This window comes from Oncorhynchus masou, chromosome 21 (genome assembly GCF_036934945.1).
Source record: "Oncorhynchus masou masou isolate Uvic2021 chromosome 21, UVic_Omas_1.1, whole genome shotgun sequence".
NCBI classification, from domain to species: Eukaryota; Metazoa; Chordata; class Actinopteri; order Salmoniformes; family Salmonidae; genus Oncorhynchus; species Oncorhynchus masou.
The window spans coordinates 56,873,993-56,889,482 of record NC_088232.1 but is presented as its reverse complement, the minus strand read 5'-3'; the positions used below and the strand labels follow the sequence as shown (position 1 = coordinate 56,889,482).

General features: G+C 54.8%; 1 protein-coding gene across 3 annotated transcripts in view; it reads left to right on the top strand.

The window, feature by feature from the left end:
* The window catches only part of smoc1 (SPARC related modular calcium binding 1), a 375,226-nt gene extending 360,213 nt beyond the window's left edge, over positions 1–15,013 (top strand). For 2 of the 3 annotated variants that reach the window (XM_064928829.1, XM_064928831.1), the window contains exon 15: positions 11,768–15,013. In XM_064928829.1, coding sequence (XP_064784901.1) covers positions 11,768–11,807 — 40 coding nt within the window. In that variant the 3' untranslated portion in view covers positions 11,808–15,013. The remainder of the gene's footprint in view (positions 1–11,767) is intronic. The other variant, XM_064928830.1, reaches the window with a different exon arrangement.
* The last annotated feature ends 477 nt before the right edge of the window (positions 15,014–15,490 follow it).

Genomic DNA, 15,490 nt, shown 5'->3' with positions numbered 1-15,490 from the left:
CTCTTTCCCTCACATATCGCTACCCCCCCCCCCCATCAGACACACACCCTGCCTCTCTTCCCTCACATATCGCTACCCCCCCCCCCATCAGACACACACCCTGCCTCTCTTTCCCTCACATATCGCTACCCCCCCCTCCCCATCAGACACACACCCTGCCTCTTTTCCTCACATATCGCTACCCCCCTCCCCATCAGACACACACCCTGCCTCTCTTTCCCTCACATATCGCTACCCCCCCCCCCCATCAGACACACACCCTGCCTCTCTTTCCCTCACATATCACCCCCCCCCCATCAGACACACACCCTGCCTCTTTCCCTCACATATCGCTACCCCCTCCCCATCAGACACACACCCTGCCTCTCTCCCTCACATATCGCTACCCCCCCCCCCATCAGACACACACCCTGCCTCTCTTTCCCTCACATATCGCTACCCCCCCCCCCATCAGACACACACCCTGCCTCTCTTTCCCTCACATATCGCTACCCCCCCCCCCCATCAGACACACACCCTGCCTCTCTTTCCCTCACATATCGCTACCCCCCCTCCCCATCAGACACACACCCTGCCTCTTTCCCTCACATATCGCTACCCCCCTCCCCATCAGACACACACCCTGCCTCTCTTTCCCTCACATATCGCTACCCCCCTCCCCATCAGACACACACCCTGCCTCTCTTTCCTCACATATCGCTACCCCCCCCTCCCTCCCCATCAGACACACACCCTGCCTCTCTTTCCCTCACATATCGCTACCCCCCATCAGACACACACCCTGCCTCTCTTTCCCTCACATATCGCTACCCCCCCTCCCCATCAGACACACACCTGCCTCTCTTTCCCTCACATATCGCTACCCCCCCCATCAGACACACACCCTGCCTCTCTTTCCCTCACATATCGCTACCCCCCCCCCCCATCAGACACACACCCTGCCTCTCTTTCCCTCACATATCGCTACCCCCCCCCCCATCAGACACACACCCTGCCTCTCTTTCCCTCACATATCGCTACCCCCTCCCCATCAGACACACACCCTGCCTCTCTTTCCCTCACATATCGCTACCCCCCCCCCCATCAGACACACACCCTGCCTCTCTCTCCCTCACATATCGCTACCCCCCCCCCATCAGACACACACCCTGCCTCTCTTTCCCTCACATATCGCTACCCCCCCCCCATCAGACACACACCCTGCCTCTCTTTCCCTCACATATCGCTACCCCCTCCCCATCAGACACACACCCTGCCTCTCTTTCCCTCACATATCGCTACCCCCCATCAGACACACACCCTGCCTCTCTTTCCCTCACATATCGCTACCCCCCTCCCCATCAGACACACACCCTGCCTCTCTTTCCCTCACATATCGCTACCCCCTCCCCATCAGACACACACCTGCCTCTCTTCCCTCACATATCGCTACCCCCCCCCCCCATCAGACACACACCCTGCCTCTCTTTCCCTCACATATCGCTACCCCCCCCCCATCAGACACACACCCTGCCTCTCTTTCCCTCACATATCGCTACCCCCTCCCCATCAGACACACACCCTGCCTCTCTTTCCTCACATATCGCTACCCCCCCCCCATCAGACACACACCCTGCCTCTTTTCTCACATATCGCTACCCCCCTCCCCATCAGACACACACCTGCCTCTCTTTCCCTCACATATCGCTACCCCCCCCCATCAGACACACACCCCTGCCTCTCTTTCCCTCACATATCGCTACCCCCCCCCCCCATCAGACACACCCTGCCTCTCTTTCCCTCACATATCGCTACCCCCCCCCCCATCAGACACACACCCTGCCTCTCTTTCCCTCACATATCGCTACCCCCCCCCATCAGACACACACCCTGCCTCTCTTTCCCTCACATATCGCTACCCCCCCCCCATCAGACACACCCCTGCCTCTCTTCCCTCACATATCGCTACCCCCCCATCAGACACACACCCTGCCTCTCTTTCCCTCACATATCGCTACCCCCCCCCATCAGACACACACCCTGCCTCTCTTTCCCTCACATATCGCTACCCCCCCCCCATCAGACACACACCCTGCCTCTCTTTCCCTCACACATCGCTACCCCCATATCCTCCCCATCAGACACACACCCTGCCTCTCTTTCCCTCACATATCGCTACCCCCTCCCCATCAGACACACACCCTGCCTCTCTTTCCCTCACATATCGCTACCCCCCTCCCCATCAGACACACACCCTGCCTCTCTTTCCCTCACATATCGCTACCCCCCCCTCCCCATCAGACACACACCCTGCCTCTCTTTCCCTCACATATCGCTACCCCCCCCCATCAGACACACACCCTGCCTCTCTTTCCCTCACATATCGCTACCCCCCCCCCCCATCAGACACACACCCTGCCTCTCTTCCCTCACATATCGCTACCCCCTCCCCATCAGACACACACCCTGCCTCTCTTTCCCTCACATATCGCTACCCCCCCTCCCCATCAGACACACACCCTGCCTCTCTTTCCCTCACATATCGCTACCCCCCTCCCCATCAGACACACACCCTGCCTCTCTCCCTCACATATCGCTACCCCCCTCCCCATCAGACACACACCCTGCCTCTCTTCCCTCACATATCGCTACCCCCCCCCATCAGACACACACCCTGCCTCTCTTTCCCTCACATATCGCTACCCCCCCCCATCAGACACACACCCTGCCTCTCTTCCCTCACATATCGCTACCCCCCCCCCCATCAGACACACACCCTGCCTCTCTTTCCCTCACATATCGCTACCCCCCCTCCCCATCAGACACACACCCTGCCTCTCTTTCCCTCACATATCGCTACCCCCCCTCCCCATCAGACACACACCCTGCCTCTCTTTCCCTCACATATCGCTACCCCCCCCCATCAGACACACACCCTGCCTCTCTTTCCCTCACATATCGCTCCCCCCCCCCCATCAGACACACACCCTGCCTCTCTTTCCCTCACATATCGCTACCCCCCCCCATCAGACACACACCCTGCCTCTCTTCCCTCACATATCGCTACCCCCCCCCCATCAGACACACACCCTGCCTCTCTTTCCCTCACATATCGCTACCCCCCCCCCATCAGACACACACCCTGCCTCTCTTTCCCTCACATATCGCTACCCCCCCCATCAGACACACACCCTGCCTCTCTTTCCCTCACATATCGCTACCCCCCCTCCCCATCAGACACACACCCTGCCTCTCTTTCCCTCACATATCGCTACCCCCCCTCCCCATCAGACACACACCCTGCCTCTCTTTCCCTCACATATCGCTACCCCCCCCCCATCAGACACACACCCTGCCTCTCTTTCCCTCACATATCGCTACCCCCCTCCCCATCAGACACACACCCTGCCTCTCTTCCCTCACATATCGCTACCCCCCCCCATCAGACACACACCCTGCCTCTCTTTCCCTCACATATCGCTACCCCCCCCCCATCAGACACACACCCTGCCTCTCTTTCCCTCACATATCGCTACCCCCCCCCCCATCAGACACACACCCTGCCTCTCTTTCCCTCACATATCGCTACCCCCCCCCCCCATCAGACACACACCCTGCCTCTCTTTCCTCACATATCGCTACCCCCCCCCCATCAGACACACACCCTGCCTCTCTTTCCTCACATATCGCTACCCCCTCCCCATCAGACACACACCCTGCCTCTCTTCCCTCACATATCGCTACCCCCCCTCCCCATCAGACACACACCTGCCTCTCTTTCCCTCACATATCGCTACCCCCCTCCCCATCAGACACACACCCTGCCTCTCTTTCCCTCACATATCGCTACCCCCTCCCCATCAGACACACACCTGCCTCTCTTTCCCTCACATATCGCTACCCCCCCCCCCCATCAGACACACACCCTGCCTCTCTTTCCCTCACATATCGCTACCCCCCCCTCCCCCATCAGACACACACCCTGCCTCTCTTTCCCTCACATATCGCTACCCCCCCTCCCCATCAGACACACCCTGCCTCTTTTCCCTCACATATCGCTACCCCCCCCCCTCCCCATCAGACACACACCCTGCCTCTCTTTCCCTCACATATCGCTACCCCCCCCCCCCATCAGACACACACCCTGCCTCTCTTTCCCTCACATATCGCTACCCCCCCATCAGACACACACCCTGCCTCTCTTTCCCTCACATATCGCTACCCCCTCCCCTCCCCATCAGACACACACCCTGCCTCTCTTTCCCTCACATATCGCTACCCCCCCCCTCCCCATCAGACACACACCCTGCCTCTCTTTCCCTCACATATCAGACACACCCCCCTCCCCACATATCAGACACCCCCCCCCCACTTCCCTCACATATCGCTACCCCCCCCCCATCAGACACACACCCTGCCTCTCTTCCTCACATATCGCTACCCCCCCCCATCAGACACACACCCTGCCTCTTTCCCTCACATATCGCTACCCCCTCCCCATCAGACACACACCCTGCCTCTCTTTCCCTCACATATCGCTACCCCCCCCCATCAGACACACACCCTGCCTCTCTTTCCCTCACATATCGCTCCCCCCCCCCCATCAGACACACCCTGCCTCTCTTTCCCTCACATATCGCTCCCCCCCCTCCCCATCAGACACACACCCTGCCTCTCTTTCCCTCACATATCGCTACCCCCCCCCCATCAGACACACACCCTGCCTCTCTTTCCCTCACATATCGCTACCCCCCCCCATCAGACACACACCCTGCCTCTCTTTCCCTCACATATCGCTACCCCCCCCCATCAGACACACACCCTGCCTCTCTTTCCCTCACATATCGCTACCCCCCCATCAGACACACACCCTGCCTCTCTTTCCCTCACATATCGCTACCCCCCCCCATCAGACACACACCCTGCCTCTCTTTCCCTCACATATCGCTACCCCCCTCCCCATCAGACACACACCCTGCCTCTTTCCCTCACATATCGCTACCCCCCTCCCCATCAGACACACACCCTGCCTCTTTCCCTCACATATCGCTACCCCCCCCCCATCAGACACACACCCTGCCTCTCTTCCCTCACATATCGCTACCCCCCCCTCACATCCCCATCAGACACACACCCTGCCTCTCTTTCCCTCACATATCGCTACCCCCTCCCCCCCATCAGACACACACCCTGCCTCTCTTTCCCTCACATATCGCTACCCCCCCCCATCAGACACACACCCTGCCTCTCTTTCCCTCACATATCGCTACCCCCCCCCCATCAGACACACACCCTGCCTCTCTTTCCCTCACATATCGCTACCCCCCCCATCAGACACACACCCTGCCTCTCTTTCCCTCACATATCGCTACCCCCCCCCATCAGACACACACCCTGCCTCTCTTCCCTCACATATCGCTACCCCCCCCCCCATCAGACACACACCCTGCCTCTCTTTCCCTCACATATCGCTACCCCCCCTCCCCATCAGACACACACCCTGCCTCTCTTCCCTCACATATCGCTACCCCCCTCCCCATCAGACACACCCCTGCCTCTCTTTCCCTCACATATCGCTACCCCCCCTCCCCATCAGACACACACCCTGCCTCTCTTCCCTCACATATCGCTACCCCCCCCCCATCAGACACACACCCTGCCTCTCTTTCCCTCACATATCGCTACCCCCCTCCCCATCAGACACACACCCTGCCTCTCTTTCCCTCACATATCGCTACCCCCCTCCCCATCAGACACACACCCTGCCTCTCTTTCCCTCACATATCGCTACCCCCCCCCCCATCAGACACACACCCTGCCTCTCTTTCCCTCACATATCGCTACCCCCCTCCCCATCAGACACACACCCTGCCTCTCTTTCCCTCACATATCGCTACCCCCCCCCCCATCAGACACACACCCTGCCTCTCTTTCCCTCACATATCGCTACCCCCTCCCCATCAGACACACACCCTGCCTCTCTCTCCCTCACATATCGCTACCCCCCCCCCCCCATCAGACACACACCCTGCCTCTCTTTCCCTCACATATCGCTACCCCCCTCCCCATCAGACACACACCTGCCTCTCTTTCCCTCACATATCGCTACCCCCCCCCATCAGACACACACCCTGCCTCTTTCCCTCACATATCGCTACCCCCCCATCAGACACACACCCTGCCTCTCTTTCCCTCACATATCGCTACCCCCCTCCCCATCAGACACACACCCTGCCTCTCTTCCCTCACATATCGCTACCCCCCCCCCATCAGACACACACCCTGCCTCTCTTTCCCTCACATATCGCTACCCCCCCCCCCCCATCAGACACACACCCTGCCTCTCTTTCCCTCACATATCGCTACCCCCCTCCCCATCAGACACACACCCTGCCTCTCTTTCCTCACATATCGCTACCCCCCTCCCCATCAGACACACACCCTGCCTCTCTTTCCCTCACATATCGCTACCCCCCCCCCATCAGACACACACCCTGCCTCTTTCCCCTCACATATCGCTACCCCCCCTCCCCATCAGACACACACCCTGCCTCTCTTTCCCTCACATATCGCTACCCCCCTCCCCATCAGACACACACCCTGCCTCTCTTTCCCTCACATATCGCTACCCCCCCCTCCCCATCAGACACACACCCTGCCTCTCTTTCCCTCACATATCGCTACCCCCCCTCCCCATCAGACACACACCCTGCCTCTTTCCCTCACATATCGCTACCCCCCCCCCATCAGACACACACCCTGCCTCTCTTTCCCTCACATATCGCTACCCCCCTCCCCATCAGACACACACCCTGCCTCTCTTTCCCTCACATATCGCTACCCCCCCCCCATCAGACACACACCCTGCCTCTCTTTCCCTCACATATCGCTACCCCCCCCCCCATCAGACACACACCCTGCCTCTCTTTCCCTCACATATCGCTACCCCCCCCCCATCAGACACACACCCTGCCTCTCTTTCCCTCACATATCGCTACCCCCCCCCATCAGACACACACCCTGCCTCTCTTTCCCTCACATATCGCTACCCCCCTCCCCATCAGACACACACCCTGCCTCTCTTTCCCTCACATATCGCTACCCCCCCCCCCATCAGACACACACCCTGCCTCTCTTTCCCTCACATATCGCTACCCCCCTCCCCATCAGACACACACCCTGCCTCTCTTTCCCTCACATATCGCTACCCCCCTCCCCATCAGACACACACCCTGCCTCTCTTTCCCTCACATATCGCTACCCCCCCCCATCAGACACACACCCTGCCTCTCTTTCCCTCACATATCGCTACCCCCCCCCCCCATCAGACACACACCCTGCCTCTCTTTCCCTCACATATCGCTACCCCCCCTCCCCATCAGACACACACCCTGCCTCTCTTTCCCTCACATATCGCTACCCCCCCCCATCAGACACACACCCTGCCTCTCTTTCCCTCACATATCGCTACCCCCCCCTCCCCATCAGACACACACCCTGCCTCTCTTTCCCTCACATATCGCTACCCCCCCCCATCAGACACACACCCTGCCTCTCTTTCCCTCACATATCGCTACCCCCCCCCCATCAGACACACACCCTGCCTCTCTTTCCCTCACATATCGCTACCCCCCCCCCCATCAGACACACACCCTGCCTCTCTTTCCCTCACATATCGCTACCCCCCCCATCAGACACACACCCTGCCTCTCTTCCCTCACATATCGCTACCCCCCCCCCCATCAGACACACACCCTGCCTCTCTTTCCCTCACATATCGCTACCCCCTCCCCATCAGACACACACCCTGCCTCTCTTTCCCTCACATATCGCTACCCCCCCTCCCCATCAGACACACACCCTGCCTCTCTTTCCCTCACATATCGCTACCCCCCTCCCCATCAGACACACACCCCTGCCTCTCTTTCCCTCACATATCGCTACCCCCCCCCCATCAGACACACACCCTGCCTCTTTCCCTCACATATCGCCCCCCCCCCATCAGACACACACCCTGCCTCTCTTTCCCTCACATATCGCTACCCCCCCCCCATCAGACACACACCCTGCCTCTCTTTCCCTCACATATCGCTACCCCCCCCCCCCATCAGACACACACCCTGCCTCTCTTTCCCTCACATATCGCTACCCCCCCCTCCCCATCAGACACACACCCTGCCTCTCTTTCCCTCACATATCGCTACCCCCCCCCCCCCATCAGACACACACCCTGCCTCTCTTTCCCTCACATATCGCTACCCCCCCCCCATCAGACACACACCCTGCCTCTCTTTCCCTCACATATCGCTACCCCCCCCCTCCCCATCAGACACACACCCTGCCTCTCTCTCCCTCACATATCGCTACCCCCCCCTCCCCATCAGACACACACCCTGCCTCTCTTTCCCTCACATATCGCTACCCCCCCCCCCTCCCCATCAGACACACACCCTGCCTCTCTTTCCCTCACATATCGCTACCCCCCCCCCATCAGACACACACCCTGCCTCTCTTTCCCTCACATATCGCTACCCCCCCCCCCCCATCAGACACACACCCTGCCTCTCTTCCCTCACATCCGCTACCCCCCCCCCATCAGACACACACCCTGCCTCTCTTTCCCTCACATATCGCTACCCCCCCCACACCCATCAGACACACACCCTGCCTCTCTTTCCCTCACATATCGCTACCCCCCCCTCCATCAGACACACACCCTTTCACAAACTGTCTTATACACAGTCACGCATGCGGGCGTGCACACATACTGATTTGCTCTCCAGGGCTCCAGACCCTCTCTATTACCCCTCTGACAACCATCTGTAAGCAATCTGCATTCTGCATGGCTACCAACCCATCTCTTCTCTCCCTCCCTCCCTCCCTCCCAACAGTCCCTGCCCCCATTCGAATCCTCCCTTCCTTGCATATCTTTCTCCCTCCCATCCCTCCCTGTCTCTCCCGTCCCCTCCCTCCCTCCCTTCCTCTCCCTCCTATCCCCCCTCTCTCCAATCTCTCCCTCCCATCCCTCCCTCTCTCTCCCATCCCTCCTTCTCTCTCCCATCCCTCCCTCCCTCTCCTCTCCCTCCTATCCCCCTCCCTCCAATCTCTCCCTCCCTATCCCTCCCCCATCCCTCCCTCTCCCATCCCTCCTCTCTCTCCCGTCCCCTCCCCTCCCTCCCTTCCTCTCCTCCCCTATCCCCCTCTCTCTCCAATCTCTCTCTCCCATCCCTCCCTCTCTCTCCCATTCCTCCATCTCCCTCATATCCCTCCCTGTCTCTCCCATCCCTCCTTCTCTCTCCCGTCCCCTCCCTCCCTCCCTTCCTCTCCCTCCTATCCCCCTCTCTCTCCAATCTCTCCCTCCCATCCCTCCCTCTCTCTCCCATCCCTCTCTCTCTCTCCCCCTCCCTCCCATCCCTCCCTCTCTCTCCTCCCCATCCCTCCATCTCTCTCACATCCCTCCCTCTCTCTCCCCATCCCTCTCTTTTTCCCATCCCTCCCTCCCTCTCCCATCCCTCCCTCTCTCTCCCGTCCCCCCCTCTCCCTCCCATCCCTCCCTCTCTCTCCCATCCCTCCCTCTCTCTCCCGTCCCTCTCTTTTTGTGTCTTATTGATAAGCCCAAAAGGAGTCCCATTTGCGGAACAGCTCCCAGTCCCAACACTTGGACCTGCCGTAGCCCTACGATACAACTACAGGGCTATTGTAATCTCTACTGTAGATCAGGGTCCAGGACAGGGCTATTGTAATCTCTACTGTAGATCAGGGTCCAGGACAGGGTTATTGTAACCTCTACTGTAGATCAGGGTCCAGGACAGGGCTATTGTAATCTCTACTGTAGATCAGGGTCCAGGACAGGGCTATTGTAATCTCTACTGTAGATCAGGGTCCAGACAGGGCTATTGTAATCTCTACTGTAGATCAGGGTCCAGGACAGGGCTATTGTAATCTCTACTATCAGCCACAGTCTGGTAAAGGGAGTCCTCCAGGAGTCAGCCAGCCAGCCAGCCAGTCAGCCAATCAGCCAGCCAGCCAGCCAGTCAGCCTGCCAGCCAGCCAGCTAGCCAGTCAGCCAAGCAGCCAGTCAGCCAACCAGGAAGGCGGTGTAGAGTTACATATCAACCACAGAGGAAGGCGGTGTAGAGTTACATATCAACCACAGAGGAAGGCGGTGTAGAGTTACATATCAACCACAGAGGAAGGCGGTGTCAGTTACATATCAACCACAGAGGAAGGCGGTGTAGAGTTACATATCAACCACAGAGGAAGGCGGTGTAGAGTTACATATCAACCACAGAGGAAGGCGGTGTAGAGTTACATATCAACCACAGAGGAAGGCGGTGTAGAGTTACATATCAACCACAGAGGAAGGCGGTGTAGAGTTACATATCAACCACAGAGGAAGGCGGTGTAGAGTCACATATCAACCACAGAGGAAGGCGGTGTAGAGTCACATATCAACCACAGAGGAAGGCGGTGTAGAGTTACATATCAACCACAGAGGAAGGCGGTGTAGAGTTACATATCAACCACAGAGGAAGGCGGTGTAGAGTTACATATCAACCACAGAGGAAGGCGGTGTAGAGTTACATATCATCCACAGAGGAAGGCGGTGTAGAGTCACATATCAACCACAGAGGAAGGCGGTGTAGAGTCACATATCAACCACAGAGGAAGGCGGTGTAGAGTTACATATCAACCACAGAGGAAGGCGGTGTAGAGTCACATATCAACCACAGAGGAAGGCGGTGTAGAGTCACACATCAACCACAGAGGAAGGCGGTGTAGAGTTACACATCAACCACAGAGGAAGGCGGTGTAGAGTCACATATCAACCACAGAGGAAGGCGGTGTAGAGTCACATATCAACCACAGAGGAAGGTGGTGTAGAGTCACACATCAACCACAGAGGAAGGCGGTGTAGAGTTACACATCAACCACAGAGGAAGTCTGTTCACATATTTTTCAGAGGAAGGTGGTGTAGAGTCACACATCAACCACAGAGGTCGAGTCTGTTTCCCACATGATTTTTCAGAGAACAAACTTTCAGGCACGTACAAATGCACACACACACACACACACACACACACACACACACACACACACACACACACACACACACACACACACACACACACACACACACACACACACACACACACACACACACACACACACACACACACACACACACACACACACACACACACACACACACACACATTCCTGATTGAGGGCCATCTTGGTTTTAGTTCCTGTCTGTGACCGTGTTAGATCCTAGTTCCTGTCTGTGACCGTGTTAGATACTAGTGTGTGTGTGTGTGTGTGTGTGTGTGTGTGTGTGTGTGTGTGTGTGTGTGTGTGTGTGTGTGTGTGTGTGTGTGTGTGTGTGTGTGTGTGGGTGTGCATAAAAAGTGTGTGTGTGAGTGTGTAAAACGGATATGCGTGCATGCATGTGTGTGTATAAAAGAGCTTGGACATGTACTGTGTAGTGCCGTGTGTTGTCTTGTCACTAGATGGATATATATGTGTGTGAGCACACGCACAAATGTATGTATTGTATGTATGTAATGTATGTATGTGTGTGGAGCATCTGGGAGCTGGATCCTGAAGCTTACTTCTCTTGTCTCTCTCTCTCGCTCTGTCTCTCTCTCTCTCTCTATGTCTCTCTCCCCTCTCTCTCTCTCTGTCTCTCTCTCTCTGTCTCTCTCTCTGTCTCTCTCTCCCTCTCTCTCTCTCCCCCTCTCTCTCTCTCTCTCTGTCTCTCTGTCTCTCTCGTCTGTTCTATTCCAAGTAGGTCGTCTGGTGTGAGGAAGGAAGGCTCCAGAAGCTGAGAGGAGAGCAGAGGGAAGGGTTAGAACAGAGGGAAGGGTTAGAACAGAGGGAAGGGTTAGAACAGAGCGAAGGGTTAGAACAGAGGGAAGGGTTAGAACAGAGGGAAGGGTTAGAACAGATTTAGAACAGAGGGAATGGTTAGAGCAGAGGGAAGGGTTAGAACAGAGGGAAGGGATAGAACAGATTTAGAACAGAGGGAATGGTTAGAGCAGAGGGAAGGGTTAGAACAGAGGGAAGGGTTAGAACAGAGTTAGAGCAGAGGGAAGTGTTAGAACAGAGGGAAGGGTTAGAACAGAGTTAGAGCAGAGGGAAGGGTTAGAACAGAGGGAAGGGTTAGAACAGAGGGAAGGGTTAGAACAGAGGGAAGGGTTAGAACAGAGGGAAGGGTTAGAACAGAGTTAGAGCAGAGGGAAGGGTTGGAACAGAGGGAAGGGGTTAGAACAGAGTTAGAGCAGAGGGAAGGGTTAGAACAGAGTTAGAGCAGAGGGAAGGGTTAGAACAGAGTTAGAACAGAGGGAAGGGTTAGAACAGAGTTAGAACAGAGGGAATGGTTAGAACAGAGTTAGAACAGAGGGAATGGTTAGAACAGAGGGAGAACAAGGGAAGGGTTAGAACAGAGGGAAGGGTGAGAACAAAGGGAAGGGTTAGAACAGAGGTAGAACAGAGGGAAGGGTTAGAACAGAGGGAAGGGTTAGAACAGAGTTAGAACAGTGGGAAGGGTTAGAACAGAGTTAGAACAGAGGGAAGGGTTAGAGCAGAGGGAAGGGTTAGAACAGAGTTAGAACAGAGGGAAGGGTTAGAACAGAGGGAAGGGTTAGAACAGAGTTAGAACAGAGGGAAGGGTTAGAACAGAGTTAGAACAGAGGGAAGGGTGAGAACAGAGTTAGAACAGAAGGAAGGGTTAGAACATTTTTAGAACAGCGGGAAGGGTGAGAACAGAGTTAGAACAGAGGGAAGGGTGAGAACAGAGGGAAGGGTGAGAACAGAGTTAGAACAGAGGGAAGGGTGAGAACAGAGGGAAGGGTGAGAACAGAGTTAGAACAGAGGGAAGGGTTAGAACAGAGTTAGAACAGAGGGAAGGGTTAGAACAGCGGGAAGGGTTAGAACAGAGTTAAAACAGAGGGAAGGGTTAGAACAGAGTTAGAACAGTGGGAAGGGTTAGAACAGAGTTAGAACAGAGGGAAGGGTGAGAACAGAGTTAGAACAGAAGGAAGGGTTAGAACATTTTTAGAACAGCGGGAAGGGTGAGAACAGAGTTAGAACAGAGGGAAGGGTTAGAACAGAGTAAGAACAGAGGGAAGGGTTAGAACAGAGGGAATGGTAAGAACAGAGGGAAGGGTTAGAACAGCGGGAAGGGTTAGAACAGAGTTAGAACAGAGGGAAGGGTTAGAACAGAGTTAGAACAGAGGGAAGGGTTAGAACAGAGTTAGAACAGAGGGAAGGGTTAGAACAGAGTTAGAACAGAGGGAAGGGTTAGAACAGAGGGAAGGGTTAGAACAGAGTTAGAACAGAGGGAGTGGTTAGAACAGAGGGAAGGCATCTGTACGCTTTCTGACTGACAGTAAAGAGAACGATGGAGCAGACAGATGGAGCAGACAGATGGAGCAGACAGATGGAGCAGAAAGATGGAGCAGAAAGATGGAGCAGACAGATGGAGCAGACAGATGGAGCAGACAGATGGAGCAGAAAGATGGAGCAGACAGATGGAGCAGTTCCTGGACAAAAAGAAGAATGGAAAAAAAACAAGAGAAAACAAAACAAGAAGTGGCGCCAAAATATTTGCACTTTCTCCTCCCTATGTTTGACTTTCTATCTGTTTTGATATTTGTTTGATATTTTCTATTGTGACTTAAAATATCTCGATAAGAATAATAACTCTTCTTCTCATTGTTAACCTTAATGTTTAAACACAGCGAGACAGTTATCCCCTGTAAGGTTCTTCACTGGGACATTACCCATGTTGCTGTGGCGTTCTGGGTCTTCGCTGGGACATTATCCACGTTTCTGGGTCTTCGCTGGGACATTATCCATGCTTCTGGGTCTTCACTGGGACATTAGCCATGTTTCTGGGTCTTCACTGGGACATTATCCATGCTTCTGGGTCTTCACTGGGACATTAGCCATGTTTCTGGGTCTTCACTGGGACATTATCCATGCTTCTGGGTCTTCACTGGGACATTAGCCATGCTTCTGGGTCTTCACTGGGACATTAGCCATGTTTCTGGGTCTTCACTGGGACATTATCCATGTTTCTGGTACTTCACTGGGACATTAGCCATGTTTCTGGGTCTTCACTGGGACATTAGCCATGTTTCTGGTTCTTCACTGGGACATTAGCCATGTTTCTGGGTCTTCGCTGGGACATTATCCATGTTTCTGGGTCTTCACTGGGACATTAGCCATGTTTCTGGTTCTTCACTGGGACATTATCCATGTTGCTTTGGCGTTCTTGCAACACAACATCCTGTCATTTCATATAATAGCACACGAAGGTAGAAGCACCGTTAAATGTGTCTTCGAACACAGCAAACCATTTCCTGTAACGTTTATCCGTCAGTCCCAATGTTACTCTGTCAGCTGTGAGGCTGTGTTCTCTCTGTCTCCTTAGTGACACAGGAGCTGATGACACCAAGAAGGTTTTTTAAACGAGCTGCCAATCAACAGCCTCAGTTTGCTCTACAATAAACTGCTAATCTGTAGCTGTAACCAGCAGAAAACAATGACAACCCGTTAGATCACCAGTTAGGTCACCAGTTAGATCACCAGTTAGATCACCAGTTAGATCACCTGTTAGATCACCAGTTAGATCACCTGTTAGATCACCAGTTAGGTCACCAGTTAGATCACCAGTTAGATCACCAGTTAGATCACCAGTTAGATCACCAGTTAGATCACCAGTTAGATCACCTGTTCGATCACCTGTTCGATCACCTTAGATCACCAGTTAGATCACCAGTTAGATCACCAGTTCGATCACCTGTTAGATCACCAGTTAGATCACCTGTTCGATCACCAGTTCGATCACCTGTTAGATCACCAGTTCGATCACCAGTTAGATCACCAGTTCGATCACCAGTTAGATCACCTGTTCGATCACCAGTTAGATCACCTGTTCGATCACCAGTTAGATCACCAGTTAGATCACCAGTTCGATCACCAGTTCGATCACCAGTTAGATCACCTGTTCGATCACCAGTTAGATCACCTGTTATCACCAGTTCGATCACCTGTTAGATCACCAGTTCGATCACCAGTTAGATCACCAGTTATCACCAGTTATCACCTGTTTGATCACCAGTTAGATCACCTGTTCGATCACCAGTTAGATCACCAGTTAGATCACCAGTTAGATCACCTGTTCGATCACCTGTTCGATCACCAGTTAGATCACCTGTTAGATCACCAGTTCGATCACCAGTTCGATCGCCCGACGATCATGTATTTTTTGGGGTGTGTGTGTTCATGAACCCCAGGAAGACTAGCTGTTGTCATAGGGGTCCTGGGATCCGAAAAGAAAGATGGAAGATCAGAGTTCAGCTGCAGAAGTAAAGAGACTCGATCCCCCATAATTCACCCCTTCAGAAGTCCAGTAGCTGTGTGAAGTGTTATTTGCGTTGGTCCCTGACTAGAGAGGCTATATGTACAGGGAAGTAGTGCACAAATACAAGCCAATGTGTTCAGT